Source organism: Perissodus microlepis, chromosome 3 (assembly GCF_051167445.1).
Source record: "Perissodus microlepis isolate ML-2025 ecotype Zambia chromosome 3, ASM5116744v1, whole genome shotgun sequence".
Lineage (NCBI taxonomy): Eukaryota > Metazoa > Chordata > Actinopteri > Cichliformes > Cichlidae > Perissodus > Perissodus microlepis.
In genome coordinates, this window is record NC_140463.1 from 33462674 (window position 1) to 33480016 (window position 17343).

The window sequence follows — 17343 nt, forward strand, 5'->3', positions numbered from 1 at the left end:
AAAATCCAGATCATCTACTGTTATTTTAGTCCATCTGGATATATTTTCTTACTCTCCTGAACGCATTTGTTCCCACTCAGCTGCAAATCTTAAAAAAATCATGCCACAGATATGGAGTTTCATTTTTATAAAAGGCTCATAAATTTCAAATGGGTGCTGCAGTTTTTTTATACAATGCATTACTCATGCAGGAGTAATTAGGATATATTTTAGGGGCTTCTTAAAGCAGTAGGAAAACACATGTGGGACTGAAATATTGTTCCAGTGTTCATTTAAAGAAGACCTCCCATGTGCAAAGCTCAGCCTTCAGACGGCTTTAAATGCTGAGTTTGAGGCAGTTTTCTTCACTCGTTGCTCTGTTTGATGTCAAAGGAAGTAAATACCCTAAATACACAGAGACAAACAGGTTGCAAAGAAGCTCCGCCCTCCTGTTGCTCATACTATAGACTGTCACCAGGCCATTAATGAAGTCATATTTTTGAAGCCTCATTAGATGAGATTAGTTTTTTCTTCTTGGCGTATCAAAATTGTAACAAGTGAGGGGGCGGATCTGAATGTGAACCCACCCACTCATTCGCTAATGACTTGTTAATCAAATCATTAGCCAATGAGCAAATCCTGGACAACCCTCCTTTCTGACACTCAGAATGACCCAAATTTACAAAATGGATCATAAACTCTGCAGGAAGTGTTCACAGAGTCAGCGGGCCATTTTCCCAGACCAGTGAAACCCAAAGTGTGGGCCCGGGCCCCTGGTGGGCTGCAAAGGTACTTGCGGGGGTGTGAATTAAGTGAATTTTAAAAAGGCAGGTTTAAGGCACTTATGCATTTGGATTCACTTACCATATTTCATATTATATACAAGCGTATCATACATGTACTTCGAAATCTGCATTTAAAAGTTTCGCTTTTAACAGTTGTTTTTTTGAAGCCACAAGTTACCGTACATGGATGAGAGAGTTGAGTGCCCTAATCAGCTGGTGCTGTGTAGCTGGGTTATCAAACTGGATTTATAAACTGCATATGTGCAATGCACAGAGATGCATATCAGATTAGTGCTAAGCAACTAATAAAAATACAAGAATTTCACTCCCGCATATAAAGCACAAACATGTTGGGTGGATGCAACATCATAACATTCGTTAGATAATACGTTAATCGTGCTCCAAATATAACAAACAGCATAATCACATTGAAGAAGTCCAATCCAAGTCGTGGATAAGTCTCAGCTGCCTGTGTTAGAAGACCTATCAGTCACTCAGTAATGGATCGATGGGCTATAAAAAAAAAAATTCACCCCACTCCAGGAAGGCAAAACTATTTTTAGGCCCCAAACATGCTTTTTCATGCTGTAACACAGGAGTCCTTTTGGAGCCAGTCTCAAGTAGATCCTAGAAAAAATGCTGTTTTTGCACTTCTGCATTGGCGTCATGTATAAGCTCTAAAGGCTGGATCTTTGGTTTATTCTATCTTTAGGACAGCCAGTCAGAAGAAATAAATGGACAGTAGATGAATCAGAGGAGAAGGCGACTGCACCAAGAAACAGTATGACATGGATAATACACAAATCAGTTCAGATTTGAACAGTTTTTTAACCGTTCTCTTGTAGTGACGTCAAAATGATGGTGCAAAACTAATTTCTTGCAATATTACCGTGACGATTGGCACATACTACATGCTGATAGGCTCCAGTTTGCACATAGTGAGATGTAACACAGCTCTCTGAGTGTCAGAAAAAAACATTTTTTTCTCTCATCATCTGCTTCTGTTCAGTGCCATATTTCCCTCTGCTGTGCAAAAGCTTATGCAGCAAATACCCGAACAGTTGACTGTGTGTTTCATTGATTAATTGACCGTGTGAGTGATTGATTTGCTAATTCATACTGTAGCTGTGCACAAAATCTTTGCTGCCTCTCTCAGCTGGCTCATCAGATAAAGTGCACTTAGTCAGAGTATATAGCCCCTTGCCATCACCCCCCCCCCCCCCCCCCTTTCAAGGATTAAAAAAAACAGAGTAGAGAAAGAGGGAGGGAGGCAGAGTTGGCACTGCCATTTGGCCACTGTGTGCTTTGCTATTGCCACGTTAGCTTCATGTGTTTTCTGCACCTCCTAAAGTGTAATAAGAAGTAACTTCTCTCAAAAGACTAGCGTATGGAGTGACACACTCACACACACAAGAAGGAAGTTGTCAGCTTCCAAGCAGTAATCCACCATTGCGCGTCTGCTCTCCGGCTAAGACACGGGTGTTAAAGCCACCCGGACAATATTTGCAATTTTTTTGTTTCTTCATTTACAGTTTGACTTGAGTAAGCTAAGTGGGTGACAGAAGTGACAGACGGGGGGATTGGTGTGAGCGTCTGTGTAGGCATCTGAACACCTGATTTTGTAATTTTGATAGGAAACATCAGATGGTTTTATCCTAATCCCCATCTCTACACACACACACACACACACACACACACACACACACACACGTGCATGCACACAGCTACTCCATTCGCCCTACATCACTGGGATGCAAGCTGACAGAGACTTTGTCAGCAACTTGGAGAGTGACTGTTCTCTCCTCTCTCTACCTCTCTCTCACACACACACACACACGCACACACACACACACACTCAGTATTACTATAGATCAGCCCAGTGCCTCCATCCTCTCCGACACATCACTGCAGTGCCGTGAGTCACAGAAGGTCATCTGAGGTAGGCAGATGAGGTGACCTGCAGGGCATTTCAGTGTTCGCAGGTTCCTGGAAGATCTAAGCTGCACCTAAACATTGATTCTGAAATAGGTTGATCTTACATAACGTAAAAAAAATGGCTGGATCAAAATGGTCACTGCCCACCTGAGTGTCCCCAATGTGGATAACTGCTGAACTCTGTGGCTTCCTCCATGTGCCTGAGCAGCGTGTATGGTGCTGTAGCAAGAGGTGAGTTCAATATAGAGTTTGGAGGAGTGGAAGAACATCTGTGTTTCCTTTGGCTCTGAAGAAAGCCATCAGCTAGCTTAACTACAAAGACAACCAATGGCCATTCATTCTAAGATCAATGGGAGCACTTATTATTATTATTATTATAGTTCATTAGAGCACATCCACTGTATTCTACTCTGTTGTACTTGCTGCTACAATAGAGCCAGGCTACTTTAAACTCAATCTGATATACAAGAATAGGCAGTGCTATCCAAGACTTTTACATTTTTAAAATATGTTTGAAAATACAAATGCTGAAATACAAATTTAACCTCCAGATTAAATTTGATTGTCCAGTTATTAAAGCAAATAGACTCACTGCACGAGAAAAACAAATTCTCACAGATTCTCACAGCTTATGTCAGTCAGACACATAGAGCTAAATTTATAAAATCTTCAAGGGACCCCAACAAGATCACTTTAAAAAGGAAAATGGTGATCATCAGTTGGTTTGAGTGTTGTTTTAGTTCTGTACAAGCCCACTGGACAGTTCCTTCTGAGAAAAAGGAAAAACTTTAGCCACCTTATTAGATACACCTGTTCAACTGCTCATTGGAATAAATATCTAATGAACCAATCGCATAACATCTCAGTGCATTTCGACATGTAGACACGGTCAAGACGACCTGCTGCAGTTCAAACTGAGCATCAGAATGAGCAAGAATGTGGCATGGTTGAGTATTTCATAAACTCCTGATCTGCTGAAATTGTCCCTCACGACCATCTCTATGGTTTAAAGAAAAAGGTCTGAAAGTGACCAGAATGCTTCATACTGACAGGAAAGAAAGAGTAACCTAAATGCAGAAGCGCGTCTCTGGACACACATTGAACCTTAAAGCAGAAGACCGCTCCGAGTGCGACTGCTGTCAGCTAAAAAACAGGACGCTAAGGCCTCAGCTTTGGTGGGCTCACAGGACATTGTTTGATCTGATGAGTCTTGATTTGTGTTGCGACATTCAAATTGTAGGATCAGAATTTGGTGTAAACAACAGGTGTTGTGGTGTAATGGTGTGTGTGTGGGGGGGATTTATTGGCACCCTTTGGGCCCCTTAGTATCAGCAGAGCATCATTTAAACACCTAAATATCGTTGCTAACCACGTCCATCCTTTTATGAACAGAGTGTACTCGTTTTCCGATCGCTGCTTCGATCAGGATAAGAAACACATGTCAACATGAACCTGGAATCTGGGACATTTTTCAACACCTCGTTGAACCATAAAGAATTAAAACAGCTCTGAAGGCGCAAACTTGGGTCCAACCCAGTGTTCCTAACGAAGAGGTCAAAGGGCACTGAAAATCTTTCCAAAAGGCATCAACACCAGAGCACAGATCCAGTTTGGTGGCTGAAAGTTTGCACACTTACTTCCTGCACATGTATCTTCATGCTGTCCCAGTAGCTCAGTCTCAGATGTTGCTGCTTGTACAGAACACAAAACCTGTGTTATCACACTGATCTCAGCGAGGTTTCAGGTTGTTTGTTGGTTTAAGTAACAAAAGGAAATGCGATATTTTTATCTTTGTTTTTGGAGTGCAAATGTTAAAAAAGACAAGAAACCACATGGTTTTATTCATTCTCTCTTATTTGGAGCACTCTGAGCCAAATAGTTCATCCGTTACTTGAAACATTTTGGGCTTGGATCCAGCTCATGACACAACTGAAGATAGCGAGCAGCCTGCCCTACTTTTCTGTGAAACTCTTTATTTTGGCAGGAAGAGCAGGCGGGGAGTCGCGCACACGGGGGGAATCCCAGCCTTCTCCTGACATTTCTTGCTTGTATTGTGTCTGTCTTTTAAATTTGCCTGGCACTTATTTTGCTCTTACATTGGCATTCTTGTCTTAATGGGCTTCTTGCTTTATTGGAAATAAAGTCACAGTAGCGCTAAGCCTGTTGTTTCATAAAAGCCCTTAGCTTTGCTTTTTGTTGCCAGAGCACCATCTTTAATCTGCTGTTGCACTCAAACACGGCACACCTCCTCCTCCGAAGCAACTGACACAACCATCTTGTACGTTCAAACGAACGCTCGCTACATGGACACAAAACTGGTTGAATGTAAATGAATCTCACACAGGCGACAGTAGGCCGTCCTACGGACACATGCCGTCATCTGATCGTTCTCTGCATCTGCTCCCACTGCGACTGCCAAGAGAACAAGAAGTCCAGCGTGGAACGGCTTTGAATCGTCATTGAAGAGGGGGGCGTACTGTCGCCGTGGCTTTCCCGCTCATCGGATCTCGCCGTCATTTCTTGTAGCTCGCACGGTGTGTGTCATGACTAGGGATGGGTATCGTTTAGGTTTTATCCGATACCAGTACCAAACCGGTACTTTTGAAACGGTGCCGGTGCTTAAACGGTGCTCAAACCGGTGCTTAAAGAATGAAGAACACAAACTTTGTCCAAAAACCTCTCATGTTCAGCTGTTTTTTTGTAAAACGATAACAATGTTAGCCTTTTCTGCAGCTATAGGGGATTTATGGTATCACTCTTGGCTGGAAGCAGTGCTTAATCAATGAAAAAAAAAAAAAACTTTATCCAAAAATCTCTCATGTTTAGCTGTTTCCCACTTTTTATTTGGTCATTTTAGCCTTTTTGGCCAGGGAAAGGAGTATCTGCCATCAAAGAAGAAGACAGCCACATGTAACTATGATGGTGTTTGCTAGTTCACCTTTCATGCATTAATGTAATAACGTGGTTAGCCTACTCAACGTAAATTACACAAACAACATTAAGCTACTCACGCAGAGAAGAACGGCTGCTGCTGCCATCATCATCCGTCATCATTTCTGCTACACTGGCAGGGCTAGGGGCCAGGACTCTCCTCTTCAGGTTTTTGGGGGATGTTGCTGACTCCGGGTCCGATAACAGGCACCACACCCGCAGTAGATGTGCTCGGTGTGAGGTCTCGCAGCAAGCTATCAAATACGGTGCATTTCTCGGCTTTTAACAAAAACGCTATGCGTCGCCAGGTGTTTCATCAGAATCGAGGTGTTACCTCCTTTGCACAGTATCACCTTAAAGCACTTGTTGCAGGCTGCTGAGTTTGCATCTTTTGCTGTGAAGTACAGCCAGACTTTGACCGCTTCGCCTTGGGCATTTTTAATCTGTAGCTCTGCTCTAAAAGAACGTACGTACCTGGCCCCGCCTACTACGCTTGCAAATGTAAAATGATTGGCTGGAATCCAAAGTGTATGACATCTCAGGAAAAAAAGCAGAGAAATAAAGCACCGAAATGTGCGCTGCTTTTCGGTCTGGTTACTACCATTTATGTCAGAACCGGATACCGGTACCCATCCCTAGTCATGACACGTGGAGTAAAGATCAGCTGGTTTTACAAAGGATTTCTTCTAGTATCTTATTTATTTTTGCTCTCATTGTCCTCAGATGAGGCTGATAGAGAGCATCGAGAAAGGCGCCAGAAAATGGCCCAGATGATTTCTAGTGGTATTGAATGTGCTGTCACTCCAAAGCTGACGGGAAGCTCGACGGCTCACTGGAACTCTTGGCAGATATGCCACGCGGAGTTTGAGATAATAGCGGGATGAAGAGGCTGTGATTTGATTCGATGCTGCCTAATTATTCGTCCACTCTTTGCAGTGTTCTTGCATCTGACTTAGAATATTGTGGATGAGATTGTGGGTATTGGCTTGGCGTATGATGGTGATGATAATAACCTTTACTTATAGCACACAAATTCAATTTCACAATCCTAACTTCAAAATCTGCACACTTCCCTTTAATTACTGCATTCAGTTCCTTTCCTTCAAAACAGCCCCGTCTGCTCTATATGAAAAGCAAATCTGCTTATTTTCCCTAATACTGCTTATTACTGAGAATTAGAAAATTTGGCCCATGTCTGTGCATTTTACAGCCGCTTGTCATTCAAATGTTTTTGTGCACCAGCAGAACAAATCTGTTTTTTCAGATCATCGCTTATGTTTAAGGGTGCACTCTGCTTTATTTGAATATATATATCTATATATGTATATATGCTTGACTTCGATCACCCTCATGGTTGCAGGTGGGCTGGGGCCTATTCCAGCTGCATGGAGACAGCAGGAGACGGGGTACAGCCTGTGACAGGACTAGAAGATAGAGACAAAGAGACAGACAACCATTCAGATATACGGGGAATTTAGAATAACTTGTCCTCATTAACTGCATCTCTTTGGATTCTGAAAGGAAACCTGAATACCTAAGGTGGTAAAACCACACAAACGCAGTCCAGCCAGATGGTGGATTTAAACCCAGACCATTCCCTGCTGTAAGGCAACAGCGCTAACCTCTGAAAATGTTCAGTTTTTAAGTCATTTTAATTGTTATTGTATTGAAAGCACATGTCAGAGGCAAGATTCAGGAAAAATCAGAACAGGTATTATAATAAAAACATCTACCTCAACATGCCTTATACACTGAGTTTCAAGCAACAAGGGCCGAGTTGGCAGCTGCTTATTTGCATGAAGCTGAAGCCTAAATCAGATGCCTCTGCAAACTCCTGAAAAATGACCATTGGTTGTGTAATATGGCAGCTTCATGCCTTATTTCCCTCTTCAAATGACATACATTCAGGTGTATATATTTCCATAATATATAAGAATGTTTGCATGTTAGCCACCGGGTTGGTTTCAGTTTGAAAGCAGGATGCAGACAGGTCTGTGTTTGTGCCTGCAGGAGAGTCGGAGCACTTTCGTTTTCATGCTTGCGTGCAGAAACCTGCCTGTGGACACATACAATACTGGCTAACAGACACCAAAATAATTTAAAGTGTATTTTTCTCATGTCATCGTGTTAGCATAGGTTTAGGAAATATTAAAAATACTGCAACGGTATTCATTGTGTACTGCCCACCCACTGCAACACAGATCACTCCCACTGGTTGCCTGTCTGCACCTCTGCATACAGCATGAAGAGAAAATAATGCATACCTGCCACTTCATTAGTAACATGTTGCTAGTACTTGGTTGGCATAACAAATAAAAAAGTCTTTTTGTTTGAGTAAAAAGACAAAAACTTGATTGAGTTGTCACGAAAAAAAGTTTCTGAGCTCTGTGGGTAAAAGCGTATACTGCTTATCCACCTCACGGTGTAATCATCAGTCCATCCTGACAGGTTAGCATATAGCATCAATATAGCAGCTGAAAACATCAAGTTGCTGCCATGTAATTAGCTCATATGCACATTAACAAGCATCTGAACACACACACACACAAACATGAGTAGTCAACTCAAAGTCACTGCCTTGACCGATGCTCAGGAGGTAAAGCAACTCATCTACTCATCAGAAGGTTGACGATTTGCTCTAGTCTGTATACGAAAGTACCCATAGGCAAGAAACCGAAGCCCAAATCGCTCCTTGTGCAAAAAAAATGCTTGTTAATGAGGCATGATGTATTAATCGCTTTGGGTACTCATGTATAGTAAGAAGGCACTAATTAAGAACCAGTCCATTTACCTTTTTAACCTTGTTTGGATCCATTCATAAATTCACAAAAGTTTTATTAAAATAGTGCCAAATTGCAGCAGCAGAGGTCTCAAAACATAAGTTAAAGATCCTACAATAATACAGAGAAATCCCAAAAATCAGGCAGCCGCCTGTGAGCAAGCGCTTGGCAACAGTGGGAGGCAAAAACTCCCCTTTAATCAGAAGAAACCTCTGACTGAACCAGACCCATCTGCTGCGACTGGTTGGGGATGAGGCGGGAAGTGTATAGAAGTCAGCAGAACAGGTGAAAAAGTATTAGGACATTTTCATGGTTCTTTACCTGCTTTTTTAATGTCTTGAGTGTTTCTGGCTCATGTATGAAGCGCTAAGCAAACAGTAACTAATAAAATAACTAACTGGTGGAAAGCTTGTGTCTCCTTCTGTAAACTAAAGGTTTCTCTTTCACAGCGCTGTATGTTGTGATATTTGTGTGATAGTGATTAACTTTTCGTGAGCATTATTTCTGAACCCTAAATATTTCTGTGTGGGGAAAAGAGGCGCATCATTTCCTTACTGTAACTGTCGCGTAAAGCAATTTCCATCCTCGATAAAGCTGTCATCGCTCAGCACGGTGCGCGCGGGAGTGGGGATTGCGGCGGCAGTTACATCCCTGCCGTCACAAAGTGGCTGCTTGATGTGCCCACCGCACCGCGTGTGCGCCCGTGGCTCTGAAATTGCTTTAAATAAGTCGCGCTGTGCGCATCATTGACTTCGCCATTCACCCCGCGCCACTGATCCAAAAAATAGAGCCCCCGAAACTGTCGCGACGAGACGCATTTCCCGCCTCTCCTTCTCACCTTGCACGCCCTCTTCCTTTCTCTCCTTTTTTTTCTCCATCAGGGTCTGGTGGGAGAAAAGTACGGCAGCATCCGAGTGCCGGGGGAGGTGGAATCGGCGGAGTTTGAGATGATCTTGGATGCAGCGGTGGAGGCGGGGCTGGACACACACATCCTGGAAGAGTGGTACTGCAGGGATGAAAACTCGGTGCCACCCGCATACTACCTCAAACCCAAAGCCCAAATGCTCAAGAACTACCAGAACTCTGTGAGTCCAGAGCTTCAATCGCACTCAGTCACACTAACAGGAGGCTCGAGCCGTTCGTGTCCTTGACTTTTGTGTGGAATGAATTAAATAGAAGAAGAGCAGCTGTTCTTTGAGGTCGATGAGTGAACTTTGTCTTTTTAAATGTTTCACATCCTTGCAAATCAGCCTGAAAAGCCACTTAAAGAATCTGTTAGCAACATTTATTTTAAATAAAACGTCCAAGGTCTGCCTTTAACTTTCAAGAAGTAGTACGCCTCACTTTTCTTAAGTACACCATCTTGATGTTCCCTTGAGCTTCGCTGAAGTAAAAAAAAAAAGTGCTGTGAAAGACTTTGTGATGATAAAAATAATCACAGAGAAAATTCAAGATTTAAGCATTAAAGAGAACCAGTCGTTTTGCGTTTCCTTACTCGCTGTCATATATAAACACACCGGCCATTTTTTAAGGTACACTTCTTCACACATTTTTTAACACACATATTTGTAGGGTCAAAAACTTCAACCTGAGCATCAGAATGAGGAAGAAAGATCATTTTAGGTACTTTGAACATGGCGATGGAAAAATCTGAAAGTCTGAGCAACGTTTAAACAGCACAGCCTACAGCCAGGGATTGTTTCTGACCATGTCCAACCCTTTATGACCAAAGTGAACCCATCTTCTGATAGCACCATGTCACAAAGCTCAGAATGTCTCACACTGGTTGTTTGAACATGACAATGAGTTCACTGTACTCAGATGATCTCCACAGTGATCAGATCTCAGTCCAGTAGAGCATCTTTGGGATGTGGTGGAATGGGAGCCTCGTTGAATCTGTGCCATGAAGAATTAAATTAGTGAGGCATATATAATAAGGCCAAGTAATCTCTTCAGACCATCCATGCTTCTTTGTAGACAGTTTTTGAGTGACTCTCAGTTAGAGGAATAGCTCTAATATGTTCATCTTTATGAGCAAAGAAGCCCCACCCCCTTTTCTTCAAACCTTCTGTTTGCATGTGGCAACCAATCAGAATAAAATGAACCTAAAGGGAGAGGAGCTAAAGTCGGCTTTATGATGAGCTTGTTTCATATGAAACACTTGAATGTTTCCTGTGTCGCTGCACATATTTGCAGTCTTCTTGCACAGAAGCGAGTGACAGCACTCGCGCCGTACATGGTAAGAGTCCATGCTGTGCAGTCAGACTGTCCTCTCTCTGCCCCCTCTTCTGCGTAGATGGAGTCAAGCAGCGCAGTCAAGACCAAGAACGACAAGGCCTGGAGGAACGTGTCAGAGGAGATCAAGAGGATCTTCCGAACGGCGGTGCTGCAGCTGCAAGAGAAAGGGACCATGAAGAGCGCTCAGGCCAAGAAATTCCTTTGCTCTGGTAAATTTCACGTCTGCTTTTTCTTTTCGTGTCATATTTTTCTCGATACCTTCTTTTCAAGTAGGATCACGTCTCTGTCTGCTGGACTGCTGCTCACTTTTATCTTTCTGGCTTTTCATTTGGTTTTTGAAAATTATTGGAATTTTCGATTTTAAAAAATTGATTTGTTTCTTCTGTGATACCTCGCTGGATGTTTTCAAGTTTTAAAAAGTCGGCTTGGGGTTGTTACAATGATGTTACAATAAAAGCCAGCTAATTTCTCCTTACAATTCTTCAATAATGAAAACAGTTTGTTGGTCGCAGCCTCGATTGCTACAGTAAATAAAACACACAGTGAGTTTATTCCTAATCAATAAATTAAAAAGTTGTTGTTTTATGCGCACAACATAAAATACCCAATTAAAGAACACTTATATGCCAAGGTTGCAACTGGCTGGAATAAAAACAACATTAACCCTCGTGGGGAACAGAAAATCACACAGCAAAGGCCGTATATTTAATAAGTGAGCCTGTCACCTTGTAACTAAATTGATAACAAGAGATGAGATGCAATCAGGATCTATCAGAGTCACCTCAGCAGACGACAGTGATTGATCGATCACATATTCGCTTCTCTTCCGAGTTATTTATCCAAGCAGCGTGTCGCAGTGTCAGACAACCCTTCTTTTTTTAATCAGAAAGAAGCTGATGGTTGCCTTTCACAACTTTTTATTATTATTTATTATTATTGTCGCGAGTCTGTTTTCTGTGTTGTCTGTGCCCCATAGTAGCAGGGGTGTGTCTAAATGGAGATGTATGTGGTGGTACTTGCCCTGGTTGTAAGTAGACGGCAACAGATTTTTGCATTCATTCATCACAAGCAGATTTCACACAGTTGATAACGTGACTGCGTTCAATCAGAAACCGACTGAATACTAGAGACTGGCTTCTGATTGTTTCTTATTTATTGCCACTTTGATGCATCAAAGTTGACTGACTGCAAGTGGTGCAGACCTGGTCCCCGTCTCAGAAGCAGTTATTTCAAAGGCAAGGATTGCGAGTTAAGTGCACAAAGTTGCAGCAGCAGTTCTGGTCAGTTGCAGCTGCAGTCTCCAACCATGGTGTTTTTCTAGTGTGACTGCAGAACAATGTGTCATTGCAAGTATACAATGTGAGTAATAGAATATGAATCTAAATGAACTCTCAGGGCAGCCATATTTCCTCATGCATGTTTAAAATGAATAAAATAAGAAATTAAAATCATTACAACTTGCTGAAGTTGCATCTAATTTTCTGACTCTCTCTGCATTAAAAGTCACCTCTATAAAAGGCGGTCCATCTGCTTTTCTTTTCTGATGCTGTCACAGTGCAAGCAACACACTACTACACTTTAATGACAGTCTTATCAACCAGGCACAGTTTAGTCGTTTAAATTGTGGAAATCGGGAATAATACGAGCTAATTAAGGAGTGTCGCTTAGAGTTTTATCATTTTAGATAACAGATAACAAGGAAGCTTCTAGTTTTTATGCACTTTAATTGAAGAGTCTGTGGAGGAAGTTGTGCCGTCTCCCAGAACTCCCAGCATTCCTTTCTCTCTTTGTCTCTTCCTCTCTGTCATTAGCAGACTGCCCTGTGAGCTCAGCTGAAAGCAGAGTTTCAGTCAGTGGGCTCTTTGTGGGCGAGCCTGTGATACAGTTCAGTAAAGCTGCATTGTATGATTTTTACAAACCTTCTTGTGAATAAGATTCAAAAGAAATATAATGGGAGGCTAAAAGCTCCTTAAACCTGTTCCGTTCTGCTCGTGTCATGTCAGGAATTTTTACCTTTGCAGGTTGCTCGTGGGTTTTGTGTGCTACTCGAATATGATCAATTAAAAAATGTCTTTTTTCTTCTTTCAGCCTTGGAGGATGAATTAGACTTTGCCCTTGGGAAACAAACGCCTGCCTTTCTCAGGAAATGTGTCTGCTACATTCGCAAGATCTCCAACTTTGACCGCTTTGCCAAACTCCCTGACATGGCTCGCTACATGGACATCGTGGTCAGCAGCGATCGGGTCATGCGCAACCAGGAGGCCTACGAACGCCTCCTGAAGGTGCGGGATGAGTTCATCCCCACGGTCGTGGCCGCCTCCAATCTCCGCGTCTATTCTTCTGTCACCCACTGCGACATGAAGTTAGGCTACTCCCAAGAAGTGGAAAGCCACTATGTAGAAGGTCTGTGCAAGCAGTTCTACGAGGACATGGTGGACATCATCCAGGCCACGGTCCAGCAGAACTTTGACACGGAGTCTGACCCGCTGTACGACGAGATCCTGCAGCACCTGTCCCTCTGTAAGTCCTACGCGGCCCTCTACGAGTACAAGACCGAGTCTCTGGATTACGTGCAGGAGTATCTGATGCCATCTAAGGGGAGCAGGACGAGCCCTCTAGTGGTGTACGGGGGACCCTGCACTGGAAAGACGCTGCTGCTGTCCGAGGTGGCAAAACAGGTGAGGCATGCAGGCGGTAACTTCACCCACGTCTCAGTTTTCCTCTCATTTTGGCTCTCGCTGTGCGTTCGCGCTCGTCTGTCTGATCCAAGCATGTGTCCATCTTTGTACAACAGAGCATGAGGGGGCGTGCGACTATTCATCTCTTCTCATCAAACGCTTGCTTGACCATCTGTGTGTCTGCCAAGAGGCAGTCCATCACCATGCACATGCTTCTAATTTCCCACGAAGCCATGCAACTGCGTGTGTACACGTTTGCCTACATCTGTGTGGAACTTCTGGAAAGTTTGCTTATTAAAACAGTTGCAATGGGTACATTTATTGTTCAGTGGAAGCCAATGTGTGTGTGTGTGTGTGTGTGTGTGTGGACTTCTCTTTGTGCACACGCACCCCACTCTCTGTTCACTCTCCGGCTTTTGTGTGCCATCTGGCCGCCCGGCTACATTAAGATCACACTGTAGCCAAGATCACACAGCAGACACCCACACATCCACCCCTCCTGTCCAACCTTTGTAATAAATCTCACATTTATTTTAAGCACCATTCAAGTATTTGCCCAAAAGCTGAGCTATAGAGGTGGTATAAAAATGTTACAAGGTGCAACAAAATGATGATGAAAGCCTAAAGTTCAGCGGTAAAGATTTCCGGGAGACGACAGGAAAAGTTTTAAACTTAAAAGTAAAAGGATGAGTGGGAGGGTGTAAGAAGAAGCTGCAGTTTAAACAGCAACATTAATACGATCTATGGTTCTAAATAATTTAACTACACTTTTAATCATTAGCAGTTTTAGCATTAACTGCTATAGGACTGCTTATCTGTTTTCTACGATCTGGTGACTGTGGACGCCGTCCGAGTACAGTGAACTCGTCGTGTTCAGGACACCAGTTTGAGATGATTGTGTTGCCATCAGAAGATGGTTCACTGTGGTCATACACAATCACACCACAGCAAGCCTGAACTGCTTTCACGTTGTTTACACCAAATTCTGACCCAACATCTGAAAGCTGCGGCAGAAATCGAGACTCATGAGATCAGGCAACATTTTTACAATCTTCTATTTTGTTTTGGTGAATCTTTTTTCAAACGTTATCCTCAGTTTCCTGTTCTTAGCTGACAGGAGAGGCACTCGGTGTGGTTTTCTGCTGCCACAGCTCATCTGCTTCAGGGATTCGCAGGTGTTTTTCTGCATATCTTAGCTGTAACGAGTGGTTATTTGACTTATTGTTGCCTTCCTATCAGCTTAAAGCAGTCTGCTCTTTCTCTGATGACCTTTGATGTCAACAAGGCGTTTTCACACAGAGATCTTTCTCTCTAAACTCTAGAGATGGTTAGTGGAAAAATCCCAGCAGATCGGCAGTTTATGGAGTACTCACACCAGCATCTCTGGTACCGACAACAATGCTCAGTTTGAACTTCAGCATTAACCCGTGTATTAGTCTCCAGTCACTTACAGCAAATTAGTAAGAAAATAAATGTATTTGAACTGTTCGGCTGGCCTGGGGTTGATGAGAATAAGGTGTAGAAGCTTGCAGCCACTCGAGTCCGGTGTGCACGACTCACACTGGGCCTGTTGGGTTTGTTTCATTTGAATCCAAGCTTAGGCAAAGCTGGGTCTGCTGGAAAATATAGATCTGTGTTCCTCCACACTGTGGTGTGTTTGTGGAGAGAAGAGCATTTTTATTACGAAACAATTTAGCGGAAATGTAAACGCTACAAATGATTATTTAATAACCGTCAGCTATTTCCTCTAAATAGCATATTTTATTACCCTGCTTCTCTGTGAAGCATCTGTGATGGAGAAGACCCGGACAGCCAGCACACAATCTTCATTTCCATCTGAAGATGAGGTGCACTGCATATCTATTTAACTATGTCTTTGATGTGTAATGTAGTATTTAGCCAGTCCCAGTCAAAATGTCCTACGCTGGTGTTAGAGTTTGGACTGTTTTATTAAGTGTTATTTCTAGTAATACTGATTTTCTTTGCACACTTTAATGAAGTAGCTGAAAAGAATGAAATGACAAAGACTGGATTTTTTATTTGGAGCTTGATTACCTCAGTTCTCAGAGTAGCTTTAGGCCTCGGTCGTGTTTTATGATGATAACAGATGTGCGAGGAAATAAAACAGATTTTCATATCATCACCCAAACCACACACAAATGCAGAATTAAGATAAATATATCGGATGATAAATTAAACTAGCCGTTAAGGAGACTTTAATAGCGTAATACACAGCAATAGGTAATGGGTTCCTAACAGTGGAATGGCTGCTTTGGCACAGTTAGAGATTACTGGCTATGCAGAAATGAGTCTTTAGAGGCTGCTGAGTTTGCGGCTCGTGATAATCGTCGGCATTTAGTGTACTTATGGATCGGGTTAATTAAAGTTATGCACATTTATAATCAAGTCATTTTCAAAACAAATGTGCGTTTTATAGTTCTGTGGTGTTTCTGTTGCGGTTATGTTGCATTTTATGTATGTGCTATATTAGTTGGTTGTAATTAAGATGGATGTAGCTACGCCCAGTGGTTTCAGAAGTCCTGTTTTGAAGCCTCGAGATCAACATTTTCCCTGCTGTCTGATTGGTATTTTAAAAGCCAGGCGTGCATATGACAGTGTAACAGCGTGCTCATTGGCTAATCACTTATCAATCACCTTGTTAGCCAATGAGCATATCCTGGATAATCAAAGACTGGATTGCCCGCTTTCCCATAGACTTCTTTACAGTCTTTCTTCTTCAGCTCTCTCCCCCTGGTGACCATTAAGAAGAATGCAGGCTGAAGGCACCTCGTCATCAGTGTCACGTTTCAAACCTGTAACAGCGGATTTAGACTCATTCCAGTTGGACATGGAACTGGAAACCCCTTTTAACCCTACGCCGTAACCTTCCACGTAACCTGACATGCACTTCCCGGGACATGTAACTACACGCAGGGTCAGTGCACGCCAGGACGACTGAGCAGTGTCGACGGTTATGGCGAAGGGTTAAAAGAGGTTTCTGGTTACGTTAAGTTATGACATAGATTCATTTTCTCTCCTGGATACTCCCTCTTTTTCTTTTTTTGATAGTTTCAGAAATGCTCCCTTCAGGAATTTGCTGACACGTTTTCATTTGGGACATGGTTGTTATTCTCTTACTGAAACGTAACATGTGAAACAAACACCAACGAAGACTATAACAATGACGTTGCCCTTTATATAGGTTTGCAGTTGGAAAAATCTACACAGCCAAAACAATAAGAAATGAACTCTTTTTTATAAGTTCGCAGAACGGATTATTTTGCTATCATGAAAACGCATGTTAGCCTTGAGAAACACATTGTCATTGTCTCACCTGGTGCCCAGGTGCTCTATGTGTGTGTGTGTGTGTGTGTGTGTGTGTGTGTGCTGCTCTCTTTTGTTCATCCTGCATCTGTTGAGTGGTGAAAGTTTGTAAATGTGCAGTTCCTAGTGTTAGAAATCCTTTATTTTGTGTGCCATACTGTTTGAACAACTTCTGTGTTACTGTTAACTGTCGTCTTTCATTGATGTAAGTCAGTCATGTGATTACAGCTGTGAGTGAGAAGCGTGCACAGTTAATACTATTTGCAGCAGAATGTCACCTCTCCTTGATCCTGGTTCTGCTGCAAGTTTCTTCCTGTTAAAAGGGAGTTTTTTCTTCTCCCTGTCAACAAGTGCTTGCTCGTAGGGAGTTCTGTGATTATTTATAATTTCTCTGTATTATTGTAGGCTCTTTACATTACCATATAAACACCCAGCACTAGCCTGGTGTTCCAGGTTTGCAGAAGCAAAGCTTTTAAACATTTTCTACAGTGTTATGAGTTTGCTGTTTTATTGCATTTCAAGTCCTTTAAACTCATATTTTTTTTTACTTCTATGTTGGTAATAAAAGCCTGGACACCTTGAATGCAGCGTTGCTAAAATAAACCGATTGTGCACAAAGACAGCCTGTTGTGATGATGTCTATCATTATAATGTGCTGAAGTACAGTTAGCGTTATGCAGTAACTTTAAAATA

The 17343-nt window shown here is 42.4% G+C and overlaps 1 protein-coding gene across 2 annotated transcripts in view; it reads left to right on the top strand.

The window, feature by feature from the left end:
- Positions 1 to 17343, top strand: part of nwd2 (NACHT and WD repeat domain containing 2) — a 58659-nt gene that overhangs the window by 32982 nt on the left and 8334 nt on the right. For both annotated transcript variants that reach the window (XM_084924111.1, XM_084924112.1), the window contains exons 5-7: positions 9292 to 9495; positions 10707 to 10857; positions 12737 to 13326. In XM_084924111.1, coding sequence (XP_084780237.1) covers positions 9292 to 9495; positions 10707 to 10857; positions 12737 to 13326 — 945 coding nt within the window. The remainder of the gene's footprint in view (positions 1 to 9291; positions 9496 to 10706; positions 10858 to 12736; positions 13327 to 17343) is intronic.